The sequence below is a fragment of the Lemur catta genome, chromosome 8 (assembly GCF_020740605.2).
Source record: "Lemur catta isolate mLemCat1 chromosome 8, mLemCat1.pri, whole genome shotgun sequence".
NCBI classification, from domain to species: domain Eukaryota; kingdom Metazoa; phylum Chordata; class Mammalia; order Primates; family Lemuridae; genus Lemur; species Lemur catta.
The window spans coordinates 48,474,454-48,496,678 of record NC_059135.1 but is presented as its reverse complement, the minus strand read 5'-3'; the positions used below and the strand labels follow the sequence as shown (position 1 = coordinate 48,496,678).

At 38.0% G+C, this 22,225-nt stretch overlaps 1 protein-coding gene across 20 annotated transcripts in view; it reads right to left on the bottom strand.

The window, feature by feature from the left end:
* Nucleotides 1-22,225, bottom strand: part of CCDC141 (coiled-coil domain containing 141) — a 178,271-nt gene that overhangs the window by 42,403 nt on the left and 113,643 nt on the right. For all 20 annotated transcript variants that reach the window (XR_006736829.1, XR_006736828.1, XR_006736830.1 and 17 more), the window contains 7 exons: nucleotides 17,579-17,720; nucleotides 15,755-15,874; nucleotides 13,843-14,034; nucleotides 8,515-8,694; nucleotides 2,977-3,156; nucleotides 2,251-2,376; nucleotides 268-456 (listed from right to left, as the gene is read on the bottom strand). Coding sequence is in view for 17 of the 20 variants with exons in the window: in XM_045559122.1 (XP_045415078.1) it covers nucleotides 268-456; nucleotides 2,251-2,376; nucleotides 2,977-3,156; nucleotides 8,515-8,694; nucleotides 13,843-14,034; nucleotides 15,755-15,874; nucleotides 17,579-17,720 (1,129 nt within the window). In the remaining 3 variants the exon portion in view is untranslated. The remainder of the gene's footprint in view (nucleotides 1-267; nucleotides 457-2,250; nucleotides 2,377-2,976; nucleotides 3,157-8,514; nucleotides 8,695-13,842; nucleotides 14,035-15,754; nucleotides 15,875-17,578; nucleotides 17,721-22,225) is intronic.

Below are 22,225 nucleotides of genomic sequence, written 5' to 3'. Positions count from 1 at the left end.
GAGAGAGCGAGCGAGACCTGTCAGATAATGGCAGCCTGAGAGTCAAGGCTTGATGTCAGGAATGCACCATCTTTGAGGGACAAAGAAGAGCTCCATTTGGCTGGAACACAGGGAGAATAGGGGCACAGTGAGAGGTAAGTTAGGGCCAGATTGTGTAAGCTTCTAGTATCTGAATAAGCAATTTAGCTTTATTTATTATATAATAATTAATTTTTAAATTCATAGTTCAAAACTCTGAGTCTTCCAGTCATCTATTAAGTGTCTTACCTCTTCCCTGACTTGGTGGAACTGGACCACTTTGTACAGGATATCCTCATAGTCTTGGATTCTCTCTTTCTGTTTTTCATGGAGGTGAGTAAGGTCCTTCAATTGTTGAGACTTCTCTTTCACAGGGGCTCCTCTGACACTTAACTCCTCTGATTCTTTCATAATATACCGAACCTCGTCTTTCAGTTGCTAAACATTGACAGCAATAAAAGAAATCCAGCTTTTAGAGAGCTTTTCACTTTATCACTGCCAAGAGGAAGGTCTAAATAATGACTCATTCTCTCATTAAAAAAAATACTTATTATGAGCCCCCACCCCCAAAATCTGGGCATTGTGCTAGATGCTAGGGATACATTGTTCCATGCTCATCTTCTCAGAAATGATTAATTAAAAAATTATGAGCAATGCAAAGACAGTGTTTCAATGTTAGGTGGTGAAATGGAGTCATGTATTTCTGTGGCACACTGAATGTTCTTGTCATCTGTTAAGTCAATGTATTTTAGATACATTTAGATGATGAAGCCCCATGACCAGCTATGATATTTCATATAGACTAGAATCAGGTGGTGTGGTAAGAGCACCAAGAGCAGATGAGTGTAAAAATACATCAGGGGAACTACCCGTGCACTGTGGTAAAAGAATGAAGAGAATGAAGCACCAGCTGAACAGCTCAGCAGATATGCTGTTTCCAAAGCAGTCATCCCATGAGCTATTAATAGTCACCACATGTAGGGAGAGGTAAGCTGCCTTCCCTTTTATCCAGAATTGTTCAGATATCCCTTATGGCACCCAGATGCTGGAGTAGAACTTGCAAAGGGTGGATAACTTAAAGAGAATGCTACTGTTAATAATTTCAGGGATGGATCTTGTATCAAAAATAAAATTAATGGAAATAGTTAAGACTAAGGAGATAATTTCCAAAGAGTGACCTAAAAACGTTCTTCAAGTTCAAATTAAACACAGAGGTGTCAAATATATGCACATCATAGTGACAGAACTAAAGAAGAGTGGCAATGGTTCCTGATTTAGAGGAACTTACATATACACGCAGACGTATGCACAAATGAAATGCAAATAAGCACATACAGGGTATATCAAAGAACTAACATAGACCAGTCGCATTTGCTGAGAGTTTTGCTGTGGGTTACAATGGTGGGTGGGGGGTGTATGTATGTGTGTAGCAGGGGTGGTGGTTATATTTTATATCAGTTTTGTCTTAAAGGAAACTACAGTTAGGTATTTCCTAAAGGACTCTTCAATCTTCTGATTCTGGGATCCCTTAAAGCCCACACCTATGAAGTCATGACAGATGGAAACACAGGTATCTTAATTTTGCAGCAAACAACAAGAATCCAGGCAGGAGGACAATGTAACTGGCAACCACTATTGGCAGTTGTGCCAAGTTTAGCAGAGGCAGGAGGTGGGGAAATAGGGAATGTGTTAAGCAGTCAGGGGACAGGACCATGACTCATGGTTTTATCTCTCATATCCTGAGGGCTTTCTGAGAGGGTGAATGGACAACACAGCAAAATTCCTGGCATGGTGTGGGAGCCTGGGGTGTGGTAGGTTGGGGCAGTGATATCACAGTGGTCGCCTCAGGGACCCCGGGCAGCAGAGCCTCTGGGTCAGAGGTTACCCATTCTTGTTCTGAGATGTCTCAATTAAAAATATGTCTGTACTCCCCAGAAAAAGAATTAGAGTGAATATATGATAAATATATTAATAATTTAATTAATAATGTAAATTAAAATAATCTAAGGTAAAGCTATATTTAGGACATTTAGTAGCTCAAATCTTCGTGGATCATCAAATTCAGAAGAGTGCAGGAAAATAGAGAAATGTGTCCCTTCAGTGATTTTTAGATAAGCAATGCTTTTGTAGGAAAAACAGAAATTCATCAGTCTGTTAAAATTAATTAGGTAAACTGCAACCAAACAGTTTTTAAGTTTTTTTCCATTCACCCAAATCCATCCATTTCTTCACCTGGAACTGAGGCTTCATTTCGTTCCACTTTTTCCGTAGATCTAAAATGGTCTGGAGGCTCCCTCCAAGGTCAAGAGCACACACAGGCATAAGGACCTCCTGAAGAAGTTTTAAGTTGTGAGTAGTCTGAAATGAACATCAGATAGTTAGCTGGGCATATGTTTGCTCTGACACTTCCAGCAAATACGCTATGATCATTCTAGTAATGAAGAGCAGCATCGTCAAACTTTTCAACCCCTGTGAAAACATTCCCAACCTTAAGTAAGCTCGTTTCGAAAACACCAAACAATCAAGGTACAGGTCCTTGGTTTCCCTTACCTTTTTGGGCTTTATTGTGGTAAAGTATACATAATAAAATTTACCATTTTTACCATTTTTAACTGAACAGTCTGAGGCATTAACACAGTCACACTGTTGTGCAATCACGATCACCACCATCCCTCTCCAGAACTTTTTCATCATCCCAAACAGAAAGTCTGTACCCATTTCACAGCAACTCCCCATTCTCTCCATCCCTCCCCCCAGCCCTGGCAACCCGTATTCTCCTTTCTGTCTCTACTGATTTGACTATAGGCACTCACAAAAGTCAAATCACACAAAATTATCCTTTAGTGTCTGGCTCATTTCACTTAGCATAATGTTTTCAAGGTTCATTCATGTGGCAGCGTGTCTCAGAATGTCATTCCTTTCTGAGGCTGGGTAACATCCCATTGTCTGTTTCCTCACCTTTTTAAGTTGCTCCTTGAATGCACCCCACTGCTGTTTCACAGGCTTGCCCTCAGTGGCTTTAAGTTGCCACACCATCCGAAGGAGGCTGAGTTCTTCCCTTTCTGCCTTCTGGTTTTCCAAGATGTTCTCCACAATGTGCATCTCACTTTTCACATTTAATATCTCATTCTCTTTTGCCTGTTAAATTAATAATCCATATAAGGGCTTTTCTTTCCAAAGAGATAGAACTTTTTCGTATGCGATGATTTTAGAAGGCAAACACTTTATCACGGCCAAAGCAGAACACAGTTCTGATATCCAGACAAGTCTGAATTCCTTGTGCCGAGGCACAGTTAGGCTCTCAGAACCCAGGTTCTACGCTGGGACATCAGGACCCAAGTTCTTCAAGACCCAAATGGTGTTTGAATTCCCACCTAGGGTCTGGTTATTTTCTGGGGTTTGAAGGGTGATTTAATGAGTCTGGGGATCCAGAATTTTTGAAGTCAAGGTTTTTCTACTGCATAAGTTTTGAAAAGCACTCCATCTTTTATTCCAACACGCTCTTTAGAATAGGACAAAACATCAGTAACAAGGAAGAGGAGGGGGATGGTTGTTCTGGACCTCTGTTTTTCTCTTGAAACTATCCCATTATGCATATGATAATTAAATTTCTCTTGGAGTTTCTCAAGTTCCTCCATTTTGTGAAAACTGAAATGGGTACCTAGAGCTCTATATTCATAACTCGATCGTGTACCAGAAGCACAGTATCTAAATTCAAAGACTTCGCTTGTTCTGGCTGACTGGTTTCCAATCTTTTAAACAGTGATTTTAAACAAGGGTAAATTCAGTCGGAGGTAAAAGGATGAGGGGTAAAGAGTGAGACTATGTGCTTTATTTCTGTAGAAACATAAAAAAATGCAGAGGAATATTTATTTGGCAAAGCAATGTTTTGTTTTGTTTTTTACTTTGATGGCCAGCCTTTCTCAATAATTCTTCAAATTCTAATGGATTTCTATAATCTCAATGACAGCAACTGATATATCACAAATATTTAATGGGATATTTTAGGTACAGACCATTTTACTTTTAAATTATTTAAATGATATTAACATTGAACATTTATATTTTTATATTGTTTTAGACATTATAAAGTTAATTGCAAAACATATATAATAGTAGGTCTTAAATGAGATTTCCCCCATGAATTTGTGAATCTAGTAATAAAGTGATATATTCTGTAATTGTGATTAACAAAATATAATAGATTGTGAAAGATATGAGACAAGTATAGCAGGATCCACCCCAAATTATATTTTTTATCTGTGCTATAAATAAAGTTAAGGTATCTTTCACATATCATTGAGAAATTATGAACCCAAATGTAATATATCATATAATTTAATACAAACTTCGAAATTGTAGCATGTTAATGACAACTACAATCAGAAAGGTATGGTGGTCTGAGTGAGGTCTAGAAAAGGGAGGACAGTAGGACTTGCTGATGTTTAGCTAGCAGGATCCAAGAAAAGTGATCTTGTATTTGGCAGACTTAAGTATTTTGGCCACTAAAGAAGATTAAATAGTTTGCCTAAAGTCTAGTTAGTAAACACAATACTCATTTTACTTCTGTGAAGGGCATGGAACATTTTGCCATAACCGAGTCTAAACAGACTATAGAATTGTCCATTTTTTGTTTAGATTAATGTACAATGAATGGTTTTCTGATGTCTTGCTTTCCAGATCTCTTGATAACAGGAAAGCTGTATCCCAGACAGCATTCATAGTATTAACCATTATACATTAATAAATTGGCACTTTGAACAAGATGTCTGCCAGAATTTTGGCCTGAATCAGTTTTGCTGATCTTGATGATTTTTAGATGAACTGAAAACATTTTCAATTTCAAGCTTGAAAATATGAGCCACAGCAACTCAATCAAGAGCAGAACACTCAAGTGAACATGCCAGCTGGTCTCTTCCTTCTTAACAACCAAACTGGTCACCACATTTCAATAATGTTTGTTTAAAAGCCTAATGGTCCAAAAGATATGATGAGAATTACAAAAATGTGTTTTACTTGCTTTACCAACAATTTTATATCTCAGAATGTTGCTAAACCAATGAAGTTAACTATTATGTTTAATTTTTATCAATAAGGAGGAACTTATTTATCATTTGACAGTGGTAAAGACCTTGGGGTAAAGCGACCATGTTTATGATATCAAGATAAAAGACTACCAAGGCTTAGTCATAAAATACACACTATTTCTGAGAATTCTAAACAGGCATTTTAATATCATGATGACCTAAGTTTATTTTGACATAGATAAAAAATATAATTTGGAATAGGTTATTGCTGCACATCTTGCAAAATGAAAATCTGACTGGACAATCATAAACATTCTATATAAGCAATGAAGGACTTGTAGGTAGATGGAACAGCTGGTGACAGAGCAGTGCTTCTGCTTAGAACACCTGGAAAAGCTGGATAAAATGCAGAAAGCATCTAACTGAAGGCAGCAGAGAGCTGTTGTGTCAACAAGAACGAGAGAGGCCAAGACTCCAGAAAGGGAAGAACCTGAGAGTGGTGAGCTCAACTATCACCACTTCTACCCCAGGGCAGTTTCCCAATTCTGTGTGGACAGGAGGCTGATAATCGAGGCTTTCCTGGAACAGAGAAACCAGTAGAAATTTTGACAGACAATTGGAGGGCTTCAAGCACTCCGATGATCTTCTTCTAAGGACATTGAGAAAATACTAGGGCTATACAGGGCAGTGGAGTCAATAAGCCTAAGCAAAAAGCCTCGGAAAAGCAAAGTAGGATTTTTCAGCAGTCTCCCCAAACGAAGGTTGGAGTTTGGGACCTGCTGGGAGGTAGAAACCTCAGAGAAAGCGCCCAGCTCTTGGCTGGGAACTCCAAACCTGAGGAGAACAGAGTAGACTGAGCCTTGGCAGGACTACACTGCAGACTGAACCCTACCAGCTTCTGAGCGGCGTAAGGGATCGCCCACCAGGGCCTGCCTAGAGAAAGAAGGGTGACCCTTTCTAGAAGAAGAAAACACCTTCCAGAGACTCTCCAGTTTTTTATGCCTAATGTCTGGCATTTGATAAATATTCACTAGTCCTGTCAAAAGACAGGACTACATGACTGGAAACCGGGAGAAAAAGTAGACAATAGAAACAGCTCCAGACACAAATGTTGGAGTTAGCTGACGAGCACTTTAAACACCTAGGATTCATATGGCTCTAGAAAGTGCAGGAAAGATGGAGAAAGAGAAGAATTTCATCAGTAATTTAACTCTAATAAATAGAAGAACCAACTGTAAATTCCAGAACTGAAAAATTTCTGAAATGAAGTTAGTATTAAAAAGGATAGATTAAAAAAATTCAGTTTGAAAATATTTGAATTCCCTTATGAGTATAAAGTGTAAATATATAAAATCGAAAGATGGAAGATGTATTGAACCAAATAAAGACATAAAAGATAGATGATAGATAGATACATAGATAATACTTGTTCTAAATATTCCAAATGAAACATAACTTGATTGTTTTTTATAATAACACACCCACAAAAATAGAAACATGGGCAAATTGCTTATGCCTAAGGATAGTGTCAGATAAATTAGAACTATTTAATGCATATTTTATTTCCACATAGGTTTAATAAGAATGGTCTTCAAACAACAAAAGTTGAAATAAAGAAGATAAAGAAAAAATTGTAGTTCAAAGTAGATGAGGATAGTTAGAATCTAAGTCTTCCAAATGAATTCAGGTGCCAGACTGAGATTAATCACATCCCAGGCACTGAGAAAATTGCAACTGTCAGTTATCTTTGAAAATCTACAGAAACTAGAAAGGCCATAAAATTAGAGAAAGGAAAATGCCCTGATTTTCAAAAGGGGGAAAGGATAGACTACACAATTTACAGATTGGCAAGCTTTACATTGAAAACCAGTGCAGTAAGTTCATCACCTATCAAACACTTTGTGAACATTTTGGAAAGAATGCCTTGATCACTAGGAGTCCATCTGATTTATGTCAAATTATGTTTATGTCACTGATAGGATGGTAGGTAGGTAGAACTTCTTTTGAGCAGTTCATTTGAGAAAGTCTCCCATGATAGACTTAATAAAAAGATTATGAAATAGTGGTTGAATTAAAGTACTATTGGGAGCATTCATGATTATTTAAAAGACTGGTTAATCAATAGATTGCTTCATAAATTGAGGTTTCAATCTTCAGTTTAGGCATTTTTAGTAAAGAGCTAACTGCAGCCATAGAAAGCTTACTGTGTCAAATCTACAGAACTAAACCCAGAAGAGATGGCTGATATAGTAGATAGGTTCAAATTAGTTTAACAAGATGGAATCATGGGTGAAGACTAACAAAATAAAGTTAAATAATAATAAATATGACCACAATTGCATGAAAAAGATAAATAGCTGACACAGATATAATAATATGGGCAACACCTGGCTTGGAAGAAGCTGCAATAAAAACGTTACAGGAGTTTACTCTATCGTAAACTTAATAGAAACCAGCAAAGTGACATTATTGCTAAAAATGTTAGCATAATCTTAGGTCTCATTAGTAAGGAATAAAGTCCAGTTTATTGTGCTGCAATTGTACTTCACTTTCGGGTTACACTTTATGAATGATTTTGACGAACCATAGACAATCCTGGGAAGGGGGGATCAGGAAAGACAGAGACATGAAGCTACTTCATAAATGACAGAAATAATTCATGTATGTCAGGCTGCAGAAAAGACTCAGATTAGACACAGCAACTATTTTTAGTGTTGGAAGGGCTTTCATGTGTGAGAGAAATTAAATATGAATTCTTTTTGGTACCTGTGTAGCTACAGAGGGTTAGAGCCAAAGATGAAGACAAATTTATTTAACATTAAAAAAAAAGTTTGTTAGCATTTGGCATTTTCCAAAAGTGAAATGAGCAGTTTCATTAGAAAGATACTCAGGGCAGAAATTTATAGGGAACTTCATATGGGTCAGAGGTGGATATAAGGATCCTAGAATATTTTACAGATATAACTCAGGATGACTAAAGGATCCTAGAATATTTTACAGATATAACTCAAGATGACTGAAGGTTAGGGTATATTTCTGAATGCTATGGACCTTCAATATAAAAAAAATCTGCTATAGTAAGAAATACTTCAAAAGAAGAGTCATCCTATAAGTTGTCTTTGGCCACTGGAAATTTTCTAAGCACCTTGTTGCATGCTCTTAACATAACCCAGAACTTTGGGGTAGACTTCTGAGAACTCTATGTGATAATAACAATGTTGCATTTGGATTATAGTCACTCTTTCTTCTTAACAGTTAAAATAGACTTCATGTTATAAATGAACAAGGGCTCTAGGACCAAGTGAGCATATAAATGTTGGGCATCAGAACTGGTCTAGGTTGAATGAAGCTAAAAGAACCTGTGAGGCCAGCATTGCTGATTAACAAACAGTTAAGCTTTTGAATTTATGATTTTGACTTTGATGAGTAATCCTTGCAGAAGATATGATTCATTTAATGTTATTCTCACCATATTTATTAAATAAAGGAACTCAAGCCCTAGGTCTTGAGTTAAAAAACTCTTCTTTAAAAATAGCTGCCATTGCTTCTCAGCTGAGTCAGAACAATACTTGGCTTTAGTATCATCCTCTTCCTTCTGAGGGATTTCAGTTTGATAAAACTCCTTTAGGCTCTGAAACTGCACTTCTACCTAAAATGGGAGAATACAAATGAGAGTTAAGAGTACTTAAAATCATTTTTTTAAGAAAAAGAACACTAGATTCCAATAAAATCCTAAGTAAAACTTAAAACCACATTTTCAGAATTCTTTAAATAATTATTGAATATTGTCAACTTACTGAAAAGACATAAAAATCTATCTAGATTATTGACAGACAGGACTACTACTGGGTAGTAGATTGAGTTGACAAGTTTATTACACATAAGACCTACTTATTGTAGCCAAAATCATATTTATGAATTATATATTTGTGCATGTATTTTACAATTTGGGACAATCTATATCAAAGACCAGTGTGGTTTCATTTAAAGTTGAGTTTTATAATTCAGAAGAAAGATACATGTATAGCATCAGGGACCACAAATCAATCAGAAATGTAAATCAGTGAAAGATTATTAGTAATTAGTAAATCACAATTTACTTCTAATCAGTGATAAACCAGAATAAAAGGATACAAATAATTACTAATTTTCTGCTTAAGTATTAATATTAAATTGCCTCCATGAGCTAATCTTATTAAGATATATTACTTTGCTTCCCTGGAATTATATTTTCTCATTGGCTAACCAATGTAAGCAGTACTAGATTATTTTAAATCGTTTTCCTTGAGCAGAGTTTATATAAAATCAAATGAGTTTGTAGAAATATAGATTAACATGTAATTGGGTCATGTAGAAGTAATGGAAATTATTTGGCACAAGTTTTTATGCATTTTCAATAATAGTAATTGTTGATAGAACAAGACTTAAGGAGTTCGTAACTACCAAAAGCAATCTAAACACGGTAAGATATTTCAGGCAATGGTTAGTTACCTTTTAAAGATTTAAACATTATTCTTAATTTAAGTGAACTTAATAGGAGAACCTGCAAATAGCTGTCAGAAACAGGAGTTCCCTCTTCATCTCTGTATTGCATTTGTTATGCTTCTATGTTTTGCTGATGCTCATTCCCTCAGTGCACAACAATCTTTCCTCAATTTTCTCCTCCTATTTATCCTTCATGTACTAGTTTAAATGCTACTTCCTCTGTGGAGCCTTCTAGGATTCTCTAGTAAGCATTAATCATTTATTTCTCTGGATACCCAAAAATAGGTCCACTAGAAAGAGAACCATAAGCAGATTATTGCAAAGCCACATATACACACAATGCTACAGGCACACCGAAGAGAAACCACCAACTCCATAAAGAATAAATAAATAGGGAAGAGCTTCCAAAAGGAAGTGACATTTAATTTGTGTCTTGAGGAATTGTCCAGGGTGAGAGGGAGTAGAAGGGGATCCCAGATGGAAGGAATAACATGTGTAAAAGCGCAAGTGTGAAGACACTGGCTGATTCAGAGGACAATACATGATCTTAGTGTGAAAGAAGTTCAGGTTGCACAAGCTGAGTGGTAAGAAAGAGCCAGAGGGATAGTCGTGCTGGGATACAGCTGGCCAGCAGGTTTCAACTTGTTTTCCACTGTAACCAATAAGACTGCAACAAATTCTCATTAGCTTGAAACAACTAACTGCAACCACAATGACTCAGAATCAGCATGACGATCATCAGTGCTCCGCTAGAATCATGTGCTGCAGGCTGCGTGTCAACATCATGGCCCGTCAGTTACGTGTAATTCTCAAAGCACCAACTATAATTCATCTTCCTTTTCCAGCTGCTGAAAACAGCCTCGCTGAATGCAGATGAGAATGATGTCATTACAGGAATTCCTTTGAATCTGTACTAGTTTATTTTTTAAGTGACTTAATGATAAAATTTAATATATTATCCATTTTTGGTAAAAGTTATTTGCAACTTGCTTCACTAATTATACTTGTTTCAAATTACTTGAATTTTAGGAGGTAATGTGATTAGATTTGCTTTAGGATAACTTTTTTTTCCCCACAAAAAGGAGGAGAGGGTGAAGGGGAGAATTATAGGAGGCAGACAGATCAAGCAGAAGACGACTTCTTCAAGCTGGGTAAGAGATGATGAGGTCCACAACTGAGGAAGTGATGGCACAAATGGAGAGGAGAAGTTCTGCAGTCTTTTTGGTTAGCTCAACAGACAGACACACAATAGCATGGCCTTTGAAATGGAAAAAACAAAGTGGAGGGGTTAGGAATTAAACCTCAGTTTTGATGTTTACCAGCTGCTTGATCTTGCACACCTCGCTTCTCAGAGCCTCAGTTTCCCTCATTTGTAAAATGGGGATAATAGTAACTAAAACACACAGGTGGTGTAAGGATTACATAAAATCAGGAATGAGAATTACAGTGCCTGGTATAAAATAAGTGTTCCTTGAGAGAGTAATTGGAGAAGACATTGAAGCTTCTGCATAGGATTTCTGAAAGGATGGTGGAGTCATTAACCTGGTGCCAAAATACAGAATGAAACATGTTTGAGGAAAAGATACCACCTGTGCTTTGTGGAGCTTGAGGGGCCTATATGATATATAGGTAATTTGGTTTTTATTTAAAAAATTTTTTTTTTCCTTTTTTAGAACCACTCAAGACATGTAAGACATATAGGTAATTTAAAGCATTGATTTGGAGCTCAGGAGAGTTATGGCTGAGGAATCACTGTTGAGTTATTGGTGAATTGATACCAAAGGCAGGAATGTGATTTTTGTAGGGAAAATGGGTATATGGAGGAAAAGAATTGTTTTGCAAGAACTCTGTGACCACCATACTTCAAGAACAAAGAAGAGAAATGAGTTAGGAATCAGGAGCAGGAACCAATAAAGAAGTAGACAAGGTGATTCCCCTTACGTGAACTATCCAAAAAAGGCAAATCTATAGAGACAGAAAGCAGATCAGTGCTTGCCTGAAGCTGGGGGTGGGAGCCAGGATTCACTAAAAGTGTGTCCCAAGGCTAATTTTGGAGTGATAGACACATACTAAAACTGGAATGCTGAGATGGTTGCACAACTCTATAAATATACTAAAAATCACTGTACCATAAAATAGGCAAATTTTATGCTATGTAAATTATACCTCAATAAATCTGTTTTAAAAAAAATCCAAAGGAGGTGGGAGTGGGTACTTGGGTCAAATAAATGCTTCAGAGAGATTCAGCAGGATGAAGAGTGAAAAGACACCATTTCACTTGTCATCTAGTAGGTAGCTCATAGGAAGCTTTTCAACGGAGTGAAGAGGTGGCCAATGGGGGTGTTGAGAAGGGAATAAACTGAATTGCAGTGGGGTGAGCACTGAGGAGGATGGGTAAGTAGAGGCAAGGGATGTCTTCTTCCCACCCCAAGAGTCCACCCTTGGAGGGAAGGACAATGATGGAGGGGTAGCCTTGGTGAGGGCGAGATTGTTTGGACATAACTGTAGAGTAAGGGGAAGGAAGGAATGGAAAAGACAAATTTAAAAATTAGAGGATGGTTGCTGGAGCTAGATCCTGAAGGATGTAGGTGAATCCAGGGCGGGGCTGCTTCTGGGCTTGTGCTGGACAGGAGCAGGCACTCACCTTAGGGGCACCCATGGGGCCTGGGTGAAGTGGAAGGAGTCAATGGCCTCACTTTTCTTCAGTGGCATATGAGGTGAGGACATCCGGTGGGACTTAGGGATAGAAACTGGGGTGGGATGCTTGAGAATTGTTATTGAATGGGAGCCAACTAAGGAGCATGTGGGGGACCCAGCTGAGGCAGAGACCCACAAGTTTGTAACAGCGCCAGTAGCGCAGTTGTATGATTTTCTGCAGGAGCGTCTGGAAGCTTGGAAAGAATAGCTGAGTAAACAGAGTGTTGGACTGATCTAGTATTGGGAGCTGGCAGGGCCAGTGGGGGGAAGGCAGGGAGTTGAGGGGATGGAGAGAAGCGTGGAAATGAGTAGCCCTGAGATGGCGAGGAAAGCCCGAGGGGGAAGGGAATAATAGACTGGGAGCGTTGCCAGGACTGGAACGATGGAAGGCTCTGCCAGGCAGGAAAATAGATTTAGTGAAAGCGGTGAGCTAAAATGTTCTTCTGATTAAAGTGTTGTTTGCAAAGCTAAGGCTCCACCTCTCAAGAGGCTCGCCGTCCCAAAGGCTGTGGAAGTAGATGCCTAACTTGAAGAAGCCAAGAAGGTACATTTTTGGCAAGGAAGATGCAGAAAGCAAGCACTTCTTTGTAGCTTGTCTGTCATTTCAAGTCCTGCATACAAATGTTCATCAACAGGATAATCCCATCAGTTGTAATATCTCTGCTGAACCACGAGAGTTCAGGGCCAAGAACTAAAAAGAAGTCAAATGACACAGTCAGGTATGTGGGAAAGGACACAGTGGTTACCTGAGATTTCCAGGATTGGGTGTGGGCTTCTCCAGAGTGGTAAGAATCGAGACTATTATAAAGGAGATCAGACAGAGGAGAAGTGGGGAGGCAGGGTGGTGGTGGTGGAAGGTAAGGGTGAGGGTGTGGGGAGCGTGGAGGTGAGAAAATGGAAATCAAGCACACTACTTATCCTGGGTGGGCTTTCCCTCGAGTGGACCTGCTGACTCTGGCTCCCACTAACCAGCACCCATCTCCCAGAACAGCAGAGTGGTCTGCATTTGCAGGAGGTGCACTAGGAACATGGTTACATGAGGTAGGACCCTAGTACTTTTACTGTCACCAGCTTCAAGAAACTGTGACCTTTGAGAGATGGAATCCTGGTGTATTAGAGGGAATACTAGAGATTATCTTGGATAGCCTGGCACAATAAGCCCTCAGAAACTCTGAGAAGTATCTTGTTAAAAGTCATCCCACAAGACAGATCAGAGACTGAACCCAAGCCCGTAATCTCCAATGAACCACACTGGTTGCTTAGGTATTCAAAGAGATCCATAGTTTAGGAGATGACTATTTTGAAACAATTTTGTTCTATGTTTAGGATACTGTAAATATTTGTAGGACATAGAAAAAAATGCTCTAGTACAACCACTTTGTTTGTTTTTGCATACACCTATCTATACATACACATGTGTATATATTTTTTTAGTAAAACGACCTACTCTTTGAGCCTTTGTATGGTGCCTTGAAAAATAAAAGGCCTACAAAGTGAGTCCATGCACTGGGGTAGAGGATCTAGAACTACTCACCAGGGCAGAGATCATATCCCCATGGAAAGCAGGAACATGGGCAGGGTCCCTGCGGAAGACAGTTAGCACATAGTACCGTACCTCCTCTGATGACTTTAGAAATGCCACAAAAGTGTGCAGCACTCGTGACCTGGAGCTGATGCTTTGGCCAAATATGTTTAATTCTTCCTCTAGCCATTTAATTTTAGAAGAAAGTGACGCCACTTCATCAGGTTCAAATTCATTTTTCTCCGTCATGATTTTTGCAGCTGCTTCTAATTCATGTGATGTCTCCTATAAAGGCAAAGCACAAGAGGTCATACACTGACAGGGGAATCACGAACATTCACATTTCATTACACTTTACGCATCCATCTATTACGATTATTAATTGAACTTGGACCAAGAATCTCCTCAATAAAAGAAAGGTACAACTTTGAAATTTCTAAAAATAAAATAAGGCATTTTAAAATGAAAACCACCTCCAGTTATTCTTTGGCTCAATCAGCTACACTTCTCATTTAGAGCATTCTGTTTTCTGTATCACAAATAGAAGAAAGGTTGTTTGGTATGAAAGATTGTAAGACAAAATGGCAGAAATGTTTTAAATAATTTAAGTAAATTAATTATTCATAAGAATTGCTTTATGAAATTCAACAAGAGCTCTAGCAAATTCTTAAACAAAGTTTGTTATATAAAGAGATGGCAAATTTGCAAAACTTGTTTGTTGGTTTTTAATTTACAAAAAGATTACATATCAGTTATTTAATCTCTATCTAGAAAGGTTTTTAAGCAGGTGTGGGGGAAACATCACATATCAGGCCTAAACCACCTCAAAAGTCAGCGAATTTGACTTTTGCTTAGGGCTGCTCACCTATATTTTCTTCTGAGTGCAATTTCTGGCATGTGAACTCTAGCCACTGATTAAATGGATGAGTAGGTAATGTAGGCATGACATATATAATTGTCATAGAAAGAGCCATATAAAATTTCATGTGAGACCAAGGTAGAAATCAAGCAAAATGAAAGAAAAAAGCTTCACTCTCATTTGCAGCAAGGAGAGATTGTTTCCCTACGAGTGTTTAGTATGCTTCCCAAGTACTGTGTTGAATGACGGCAATTTTAATTTACAAGCTCTGCTTCCTGATAGCACTCCGGGAAGGAGAGAAGTGGAGAATTTCTTCTTATGCAATCTCCTCGCCATTTCTAAAATTTTTTAAATAAAAAATAAAATTGAGTGTAAGTTTCAAGCATTTGAAATAATGAATAAAAAGCACCCCATTAAAAAAACTGGTGCTTCTGTGAGTTTCCGGTGGGGGCGCAGTCTGGGAATGAGGCTCTTCTGCTAAGAACTGGAGTAACAGGGCTTTTCTTGCCTACCTGGAAGAGCCAGGGGAGGGCACATGACTCACCTTCCTAAACCCTGTCGGGGCAGGCAGGGACTTCGGTGCAGATTTGGAGCTGCTAGCAGGACTCTTTGAACCTAAGTCCTATGTGAAAGGGGTAGGAGGAAGCTAGAGAAGGTGCTGGAGGGTTGGGGTGGGGCACTTTCTGTCTCTGAATTTTGAGTATGCAAACAAGGTTGTGTTTTTATTTGCCTCCCTGGAATCTTGCAATAATATATGTTGCTTCTAGTAATTGTTTTTTTTTTTTTTTTTTTCAAAATAACTTGCTCTAGGAGAAAATCACAAATAGTCTTGGAGAAACATACTCCCTTCCTCTGGCATCTCAAAAAGGAGTTGCTAACACTGCCCAGGCAAGAAAAAGGAGCCGAATGAATGTTTAATACCAGGTTGTAATGCTGAGTTTGAGTGAGGTCAAACACACTAATAAATGTAGATATAAATATAAATAATTTAGACATACATAATAGTATGAATTCTTAAGTCATTATTTGCTACATACTAATTTAAAATTGCAACTTTCAAGGGAGCTAGGATTACATTTTATAACTATTGAATATAAAAAATCATATTTACAAAATCATAGCCATAATAATAATTACTTTATTTACCTTAACTTGGATATCTAGGTCCAGATATTCATTTAAAATCTTCTCTGAATCAGAAAGGCTGGAACCAACATCCATTGCATTAGAAAGTATTGGACTGATTTTCTGAATTGACATTTCCACCTTTAGGAATAAAGAATATATTGCAGTCTTAGTAATATATTTTTACATATATGCATGCATATGTATAAGAAAGATAAATATTACCCTATATATTTTCAATGTACTTTAAATATATAATACCAATTTTAATCTAAAATAGTTTTAAATATTTCAGAATTTCATATTTTAATAATCTGCTCTTCATATGAGGCAATACTAGAGAACTACTGACAGAGGGGATAGGTATAAAGATATTTCTTTTACTAACAACAATGAGATATAAGCAGTTATCTACATCCTTTAAAAACTTATTATCTATATTACCTACAAAGGATAGTGAACTTACTAACACATCAGCAGAGATGAATTAATCTGTCCGTTGAATGGGACCCAATTTACAGGCACATTTTGAAGCCAGAAGTCCAGAGCATGGTTATTAGACCACCCTGCTGGTTGCTATATTTAGGGTTGAGGGACTCTAGGGAAGCAGCTTACCCTGTATATGTAATAGTAAAACACAGGGACATACTTAGGTCATTTCATTGGTGAACTTGGGGGACTATAATTTGATCTTCAGTACATTTGAATCAATGAATGAAAGTACCCTTAAAGGATTCTGTTCCATTCAAGTTATTAATACATCCCTTGTCCCCTTGCTCTACCTAGAGTCCATACTCCCCAGAGTCAAACTGGCTCTGAATTGGCAATAAGACCAGTAGCAACAGCTGTTTGAGTTTCTGTTGTGTTTTCCACCACCACTAAATTAGCTTGACTCTCTAGCTCTGGGGAATGCAGCACCACAGCTGCCCGCCATATTTGGAAGCTCCCTGGACCCAGGCATCAGAACAAGGCTCAAATTCCCAAGTTTCTGGATCAATAACAGCTGGGTAATCCATTTAAATAGACATTGATATTTAATGTCCTCTCCAGTGTAGTCTACTAATTCTATTTCTGTAAGTTCAGGCACGTAAGTCTATTGTATCAAATGAAAACATAATTGAAAAATCGAGACCCAGCTTCTGCAGCAAGGCTCATTAGCATTAATGTCATGAGGTATTACTAATTTTTGTTATATATCCCATTTATAGATAAGTAATTTTTTATTTAGTTGAATTATGTAGCTCCCTGGTTTTATTCCCTTTGAAAATAGGAAATAAAATTCTCTGATACCAGGCTGTTGTATTCACTCTCCACAGAAGATTTGCACAAGTATGCTTTTATGCAGAGTGACTATGTCCTCTTGCACTGGTCTAGTTCAACAAAGAATCATAATGGCCATTTATTACTGGGAAAACCCAAAACTCATAATTTTTGGTACCTATCTATCTATCTAACTGCAGTCTTCCTGTTGAATGTTACCATGTCAACCGAAAAATGTGCATATCAGAATCACGCCCAGAATATGTAAATCAAGTACCTTATTCCAATATGTACATAATTCAGTTGACACAGTATTGTACAAAGCAAGAACTGCCTTTGTGTATATATGTTCAGGCTTGAAGTGGCAGATAGGATCTGATGTCTAGTTTCAGCAAACTGGGGCAGGGATGGTTGATGAGCAACAGTGAAGTACAGCTCTGTCTTGCTCAATGGTAGGACCTAATGTGGAACATAAGAGAAGCCTCAGGAGACACCCCCCATCCTCCCACCATGCCCACACACTGGAGTTGCCATACCATCTATTATCACCAAATTAGAAGTTTAGGTTTTATTTTGGGAAACTACCTTCCTTAGGTAACCCTCCACTGCGGCTGTTAATTGTTGTTTCTTAAGAGCAAACTCCTTGTGCGCTGAACACTGTTGGGTCAGGTCATCCACTCGTCTCTTAATGCATCCCATCATCTCGTGGACGCCGGTCACCCGAGAGCTGAACGGAACAAGTCACCTGTTAGTTCACTCTACGCCGATGTAGAAGCCCCAGGAACAGGGAACATTTGAAAACAGATCCACTTTCATGTTGGGTAGGAGTTGATAAAAGTTATCAGCTGCAGGATAATAGAAGTTAAGTAGCTATCATTCTGGTAAAGCAAAGAGCAAAACCAAATCATGTTTCTTTGTTTTGTCAGTCCATCCTGAGGGAGAATATGAGTTATGGGCTTTTGCAACAAGGTCTAATCTTCTTTTCTAAAGATTTGCTTTTTAATATTTCTCTAAGATATCTTGAGAACCTTAAGGCAAAAGGCACAGCACGTTTGCCAAGCGTTTTCCTGAGGGTGTTACTTAAAAGCTTCATTTATCTAAAGATGTTATTTGAATAGAAATGTGGATCAGCCAATTAACAAAGCATTTACTAATCCAATAGGGTAAAATATTTATATAACACTAAGGTCCTTCCGTGATTATGAATGCTCAAGGCTGGATTCATTAGTTGAAAACCAAGTTATCACTGACAGATAGGAATTAAATATGCTTGTTCATAAGAAGGAAACCAAGTCTCACATTATCATTTTTGACCTGTGCTGGCCTCATGAGAAAAAAAAAAAAATGATACGAGAGGTCATAAAATGAAAATGCCTTTAAAGCAGTGAATGAACTTTGAGTTGGACCTTTGTTGCTCCAGTCTAAAGCTATCTTAACATATTTCCTAACCAGTCCAAGCTAGCATGCTAGAATTACAGAACATCGAGAGAACATTGCTGATGGAATGAGCACATTTTAATTTTTAAACCTATCCCTAAGACAGAGACTATCCTACTATTTAAGAAGTGGACGCCTTTCATTTCCCCTCAGTCATTTCCTTCACATACTGTGCTAATAAAGATTAACATGATAACTCTTAAATTTAATTACCCAAAGTTAAAAAAGATCTTGGAACGAAGTACAGATTTTAGTAATTTTACCTCAAATAATTAATTTATGACTCTGTAAAAATGAATTTAATTAGTAATGAAATGAGGGCAAAATCCCAAATGGCTCAGAAGTAATGTCACCTCCCTGGAATGACAATGAAGCTGCTAAAAGAGGAGAGAAACACTCAGCTGTGTCCTGTGGGTACCACAGGAGTCCCAGATAAATCTAATTGGGGGAAAATACAAAACCACTATGAGAAATCTTATTCCTGGCACATAATGTTCCACTGATGTTACATTAAAAACAACTTATTTTACATTTTAATATTCAGAGATAGTGAAGAATAATCAAGACATCAGGAGATTTTTCTCATGTATTATTGAGAATTATTTCCATGAACTCTATAAAAGCAGTGTATTGGTAATATTAATCATATATTTTGACTAGTTTTTAGACTTTGAGATATAATACGCTAAAAAGGCACTTAAAAGCCCAGTTGTCCTGTATACTACAGGTTCCAAGTTTTGGGCAGAATATGGAAATCTGGAATGAGAAAGATACATTGAGTATGTGGCCTTGGGAAAGAAGGTATAGAGAACAAAGCTTGTGATAGGAAATGGGCAAACATGTGGAAAAGAAATACGGCTGAAAATGGCAGAAAATGGCATTGATTAAATAAGAGGAATTTGGAAACGATTGATAAAATTCAGAAAGTAGAATCTGGCAAAGAACAGTGTAGACCGAGATGGAAGATGCTTACTCCCACCTGAGTTGCCGTGCGTTGTGCCACGCCTTCTGCATCCATTGCAGTCAGAGTCTGTTTTACTAACCGGACTTGGAGTAGGGGCCTCCCCGATCCCAAGGAGGAGTAGTTGGGAGAGGAGTGCAAATTTTGAGTAAGCTGCTCCCTGGGGGAAACCAGTCTTCAGTAACCAGGTCCAGCCAAACCTCTTGATTCCTATGCTCTCTCTCTCTCTATATATATATATATATTTATTATATATATTTTATAATATATATATTATTTCTTGTTCTTTTCCCAAAAATATGGCTGTCAGCCAGATTCTTGGGCTTATCCATAAGTCCCAGCCATGATGTCTTAGGTACCAGAACTCAGAACTACTGGCTCTGACCTGAACTTGCTCAAGCATCCCCACCCCTCTCAAATTTCCCTCTTGAATCCCTATTTTGTTTTAATTATGATGCTCTAATTCAACACTCACACTGAATCTAGTCTCCTCTTTGGCTATTCAAATCTGAAATTTAATTGCCTCTAAAATGACATTACTCAATTGTATAGTGCTGTGGAAAATATAGATTATGGATTCACACATCTTATAGCTTTGCCTACAACCTTAATAATAGCTGTTATTTAATAAATTCTTGCAACAAACATGTCACTTTGTTCAGGGCATTGCATGCAATAATTTATAGAATCCTTAAAATAACTTTGTCAGGAATCAAAATGTTATCAATAACTCCAATTTTTAGCCAATGAAACTGAGGCTCCAGTAGTGAAATAACTTGCCCTACAGACACACAACTAGTAAATAGCAAAGATCTCATTTAAAGTCATGTCTCCTTGATACCCAAATATATATACTTACCATATTTAATAATTTTTACTGAATTAATGATTAGTTTTAAATCTTACTTTCAGGAAATTTAAGGAAATACAGACGACACCGGTTTAGTTTTTACCATAAAATACTGTAACAACAACTAATAAAAACAATTATTGAGCTCTTACTGTGATGAGGCACCACTCTTAATGTTTTAAGTAGTCGCTCTTCTAATTCTCATAACAACCGTATGAGCTGGGTACCATTGTTATTCTCAGTCTGCTCATCTGCAAAATGGCAGAGCCAGGATTTGAAGCTGTTCATCTGGTCTCGGCGTCTACATTCTTTACCACCTCATAGTACCTTTTCTGGGTCTGTGACAGATGACATGGGTGGGGGGTATTGTTTTCCTCCAAAATTTCACGTTCCCTTGAGTTGAACGTTGTTGGCTTTCACTGAAACAGGGTTGGCCTGGCTGACATGCTGTTTTGAAATTGGCAGGCTTCTCTAGGTAATGCAATGTCTGCTGCAGTTTACAAAGTGGCCACTAGAGGGGCACAGCATAATAACCTGTTCAAATTACTATTAATACATGTTTTGAGGGGCCCTCCAGCACAGAACATGGAAAATGGGGAAAGAGAGCCAAATCAAGCATTCTTTCCATAAAAGTATTACTTTTTAGCAACCTACAAATTTAGATGAATTGCAGCAAACCAAATAGGATCTGTTTTTGTTTTTCAATGAGCTAGGAGATTTTGTCTCATTTTGTGGTGATTTGTGCCTTGTCAAGTATATCTATTGCATTGTAAGTTCTTTAAGGGAAATGGCTCGTGTCCTATTCATTCTCATATCCCTTGCATCCCTGAACGCATAGCCTCATAAGCAGTAGGAGATCAATGCACATTTTCAAATTAGATAAAGTACTCTCTAATCAATATTGAAGGGAAGAGAACACATAGATTTAAAGATTAAGAAGAACATATACACGGTCACCATATTTAAAATGTCATAGTGATAGTGTCCAGTAGTTTTTAAACAATGACGACTTTGTACTTTTGGCCACTTATAGAAGTTTTAGGCTATCCAAAGACTGCCCACTTTCCTCTTTGGTATGCTTTAGCATTTGTAGTTAGGTTAAACCAAGTTTATCCTGGATAGCTTGGTTCAGCTGATACTTCCCTCCTCTGCTTACGCCTTAGAGGGACGGGCTGACTTACTTTGCTGTGCTGTGCATCATTGCCTGGCCAGGGTGTGCCCACCCCCACTTGTGGCTTAGACCCCTTCTAGGTAAGAGAAGTTCCCAGTCATCTCAGTTATCTAGCTAGTTCCTATTTCCCTCTCTCTACACCCTGGGCTAGGTCATCTCTGTCTGATCGGGCAGTAAGCGCATCCCTTTCCCTGACTCCCAGCTGGACTGTATCTGCCACACTCCTAGTCCCAGGGCTGCTCCTGCCCTTTACTATTCCTTCTTAGTGAAAGCCTAATCTGCAGGCTACAACTAGCCCTGATTCCATCATTTCCAGTGAGAAACTTTATACAATGATTCAAGACTTTCTGTTTGAACATTCTAAAACATTTAAAAACACGTATAGCATGCATATTGACAATTTCCTTGGTGCCCAAACAGCAGGTGGCATGACCAAAGGAAAGTTCTGACCCCACTCTTTGCCAGCAATTCTTACATAGACTGAAAATAAATTAATAGCATTTTATCCATCACCAAGGAATGAGTTCTGTTACTTTAGTCATATGAAATTAACGATGGGACAAGAACTGCCAATGGGTTAACAGAAATTTGCTTGAACCAAAAGGTAGTGTCCTTCTATTTTGTTCTGATTCTGAAGCAACACCGCTCATACACATCCTGACTGGCTGGGAGAGGGCTAACGATGGGGAAGACTTCTAGCTCTAACAATCTGTGGCTCTGCTTTGCATGGGAAATACTGACTGACCTTTGGGCTTTCTTGATAAGAATGGATTAGATGATGCCTGTCTGTGGTGTGAGCATGTGGCACATCAG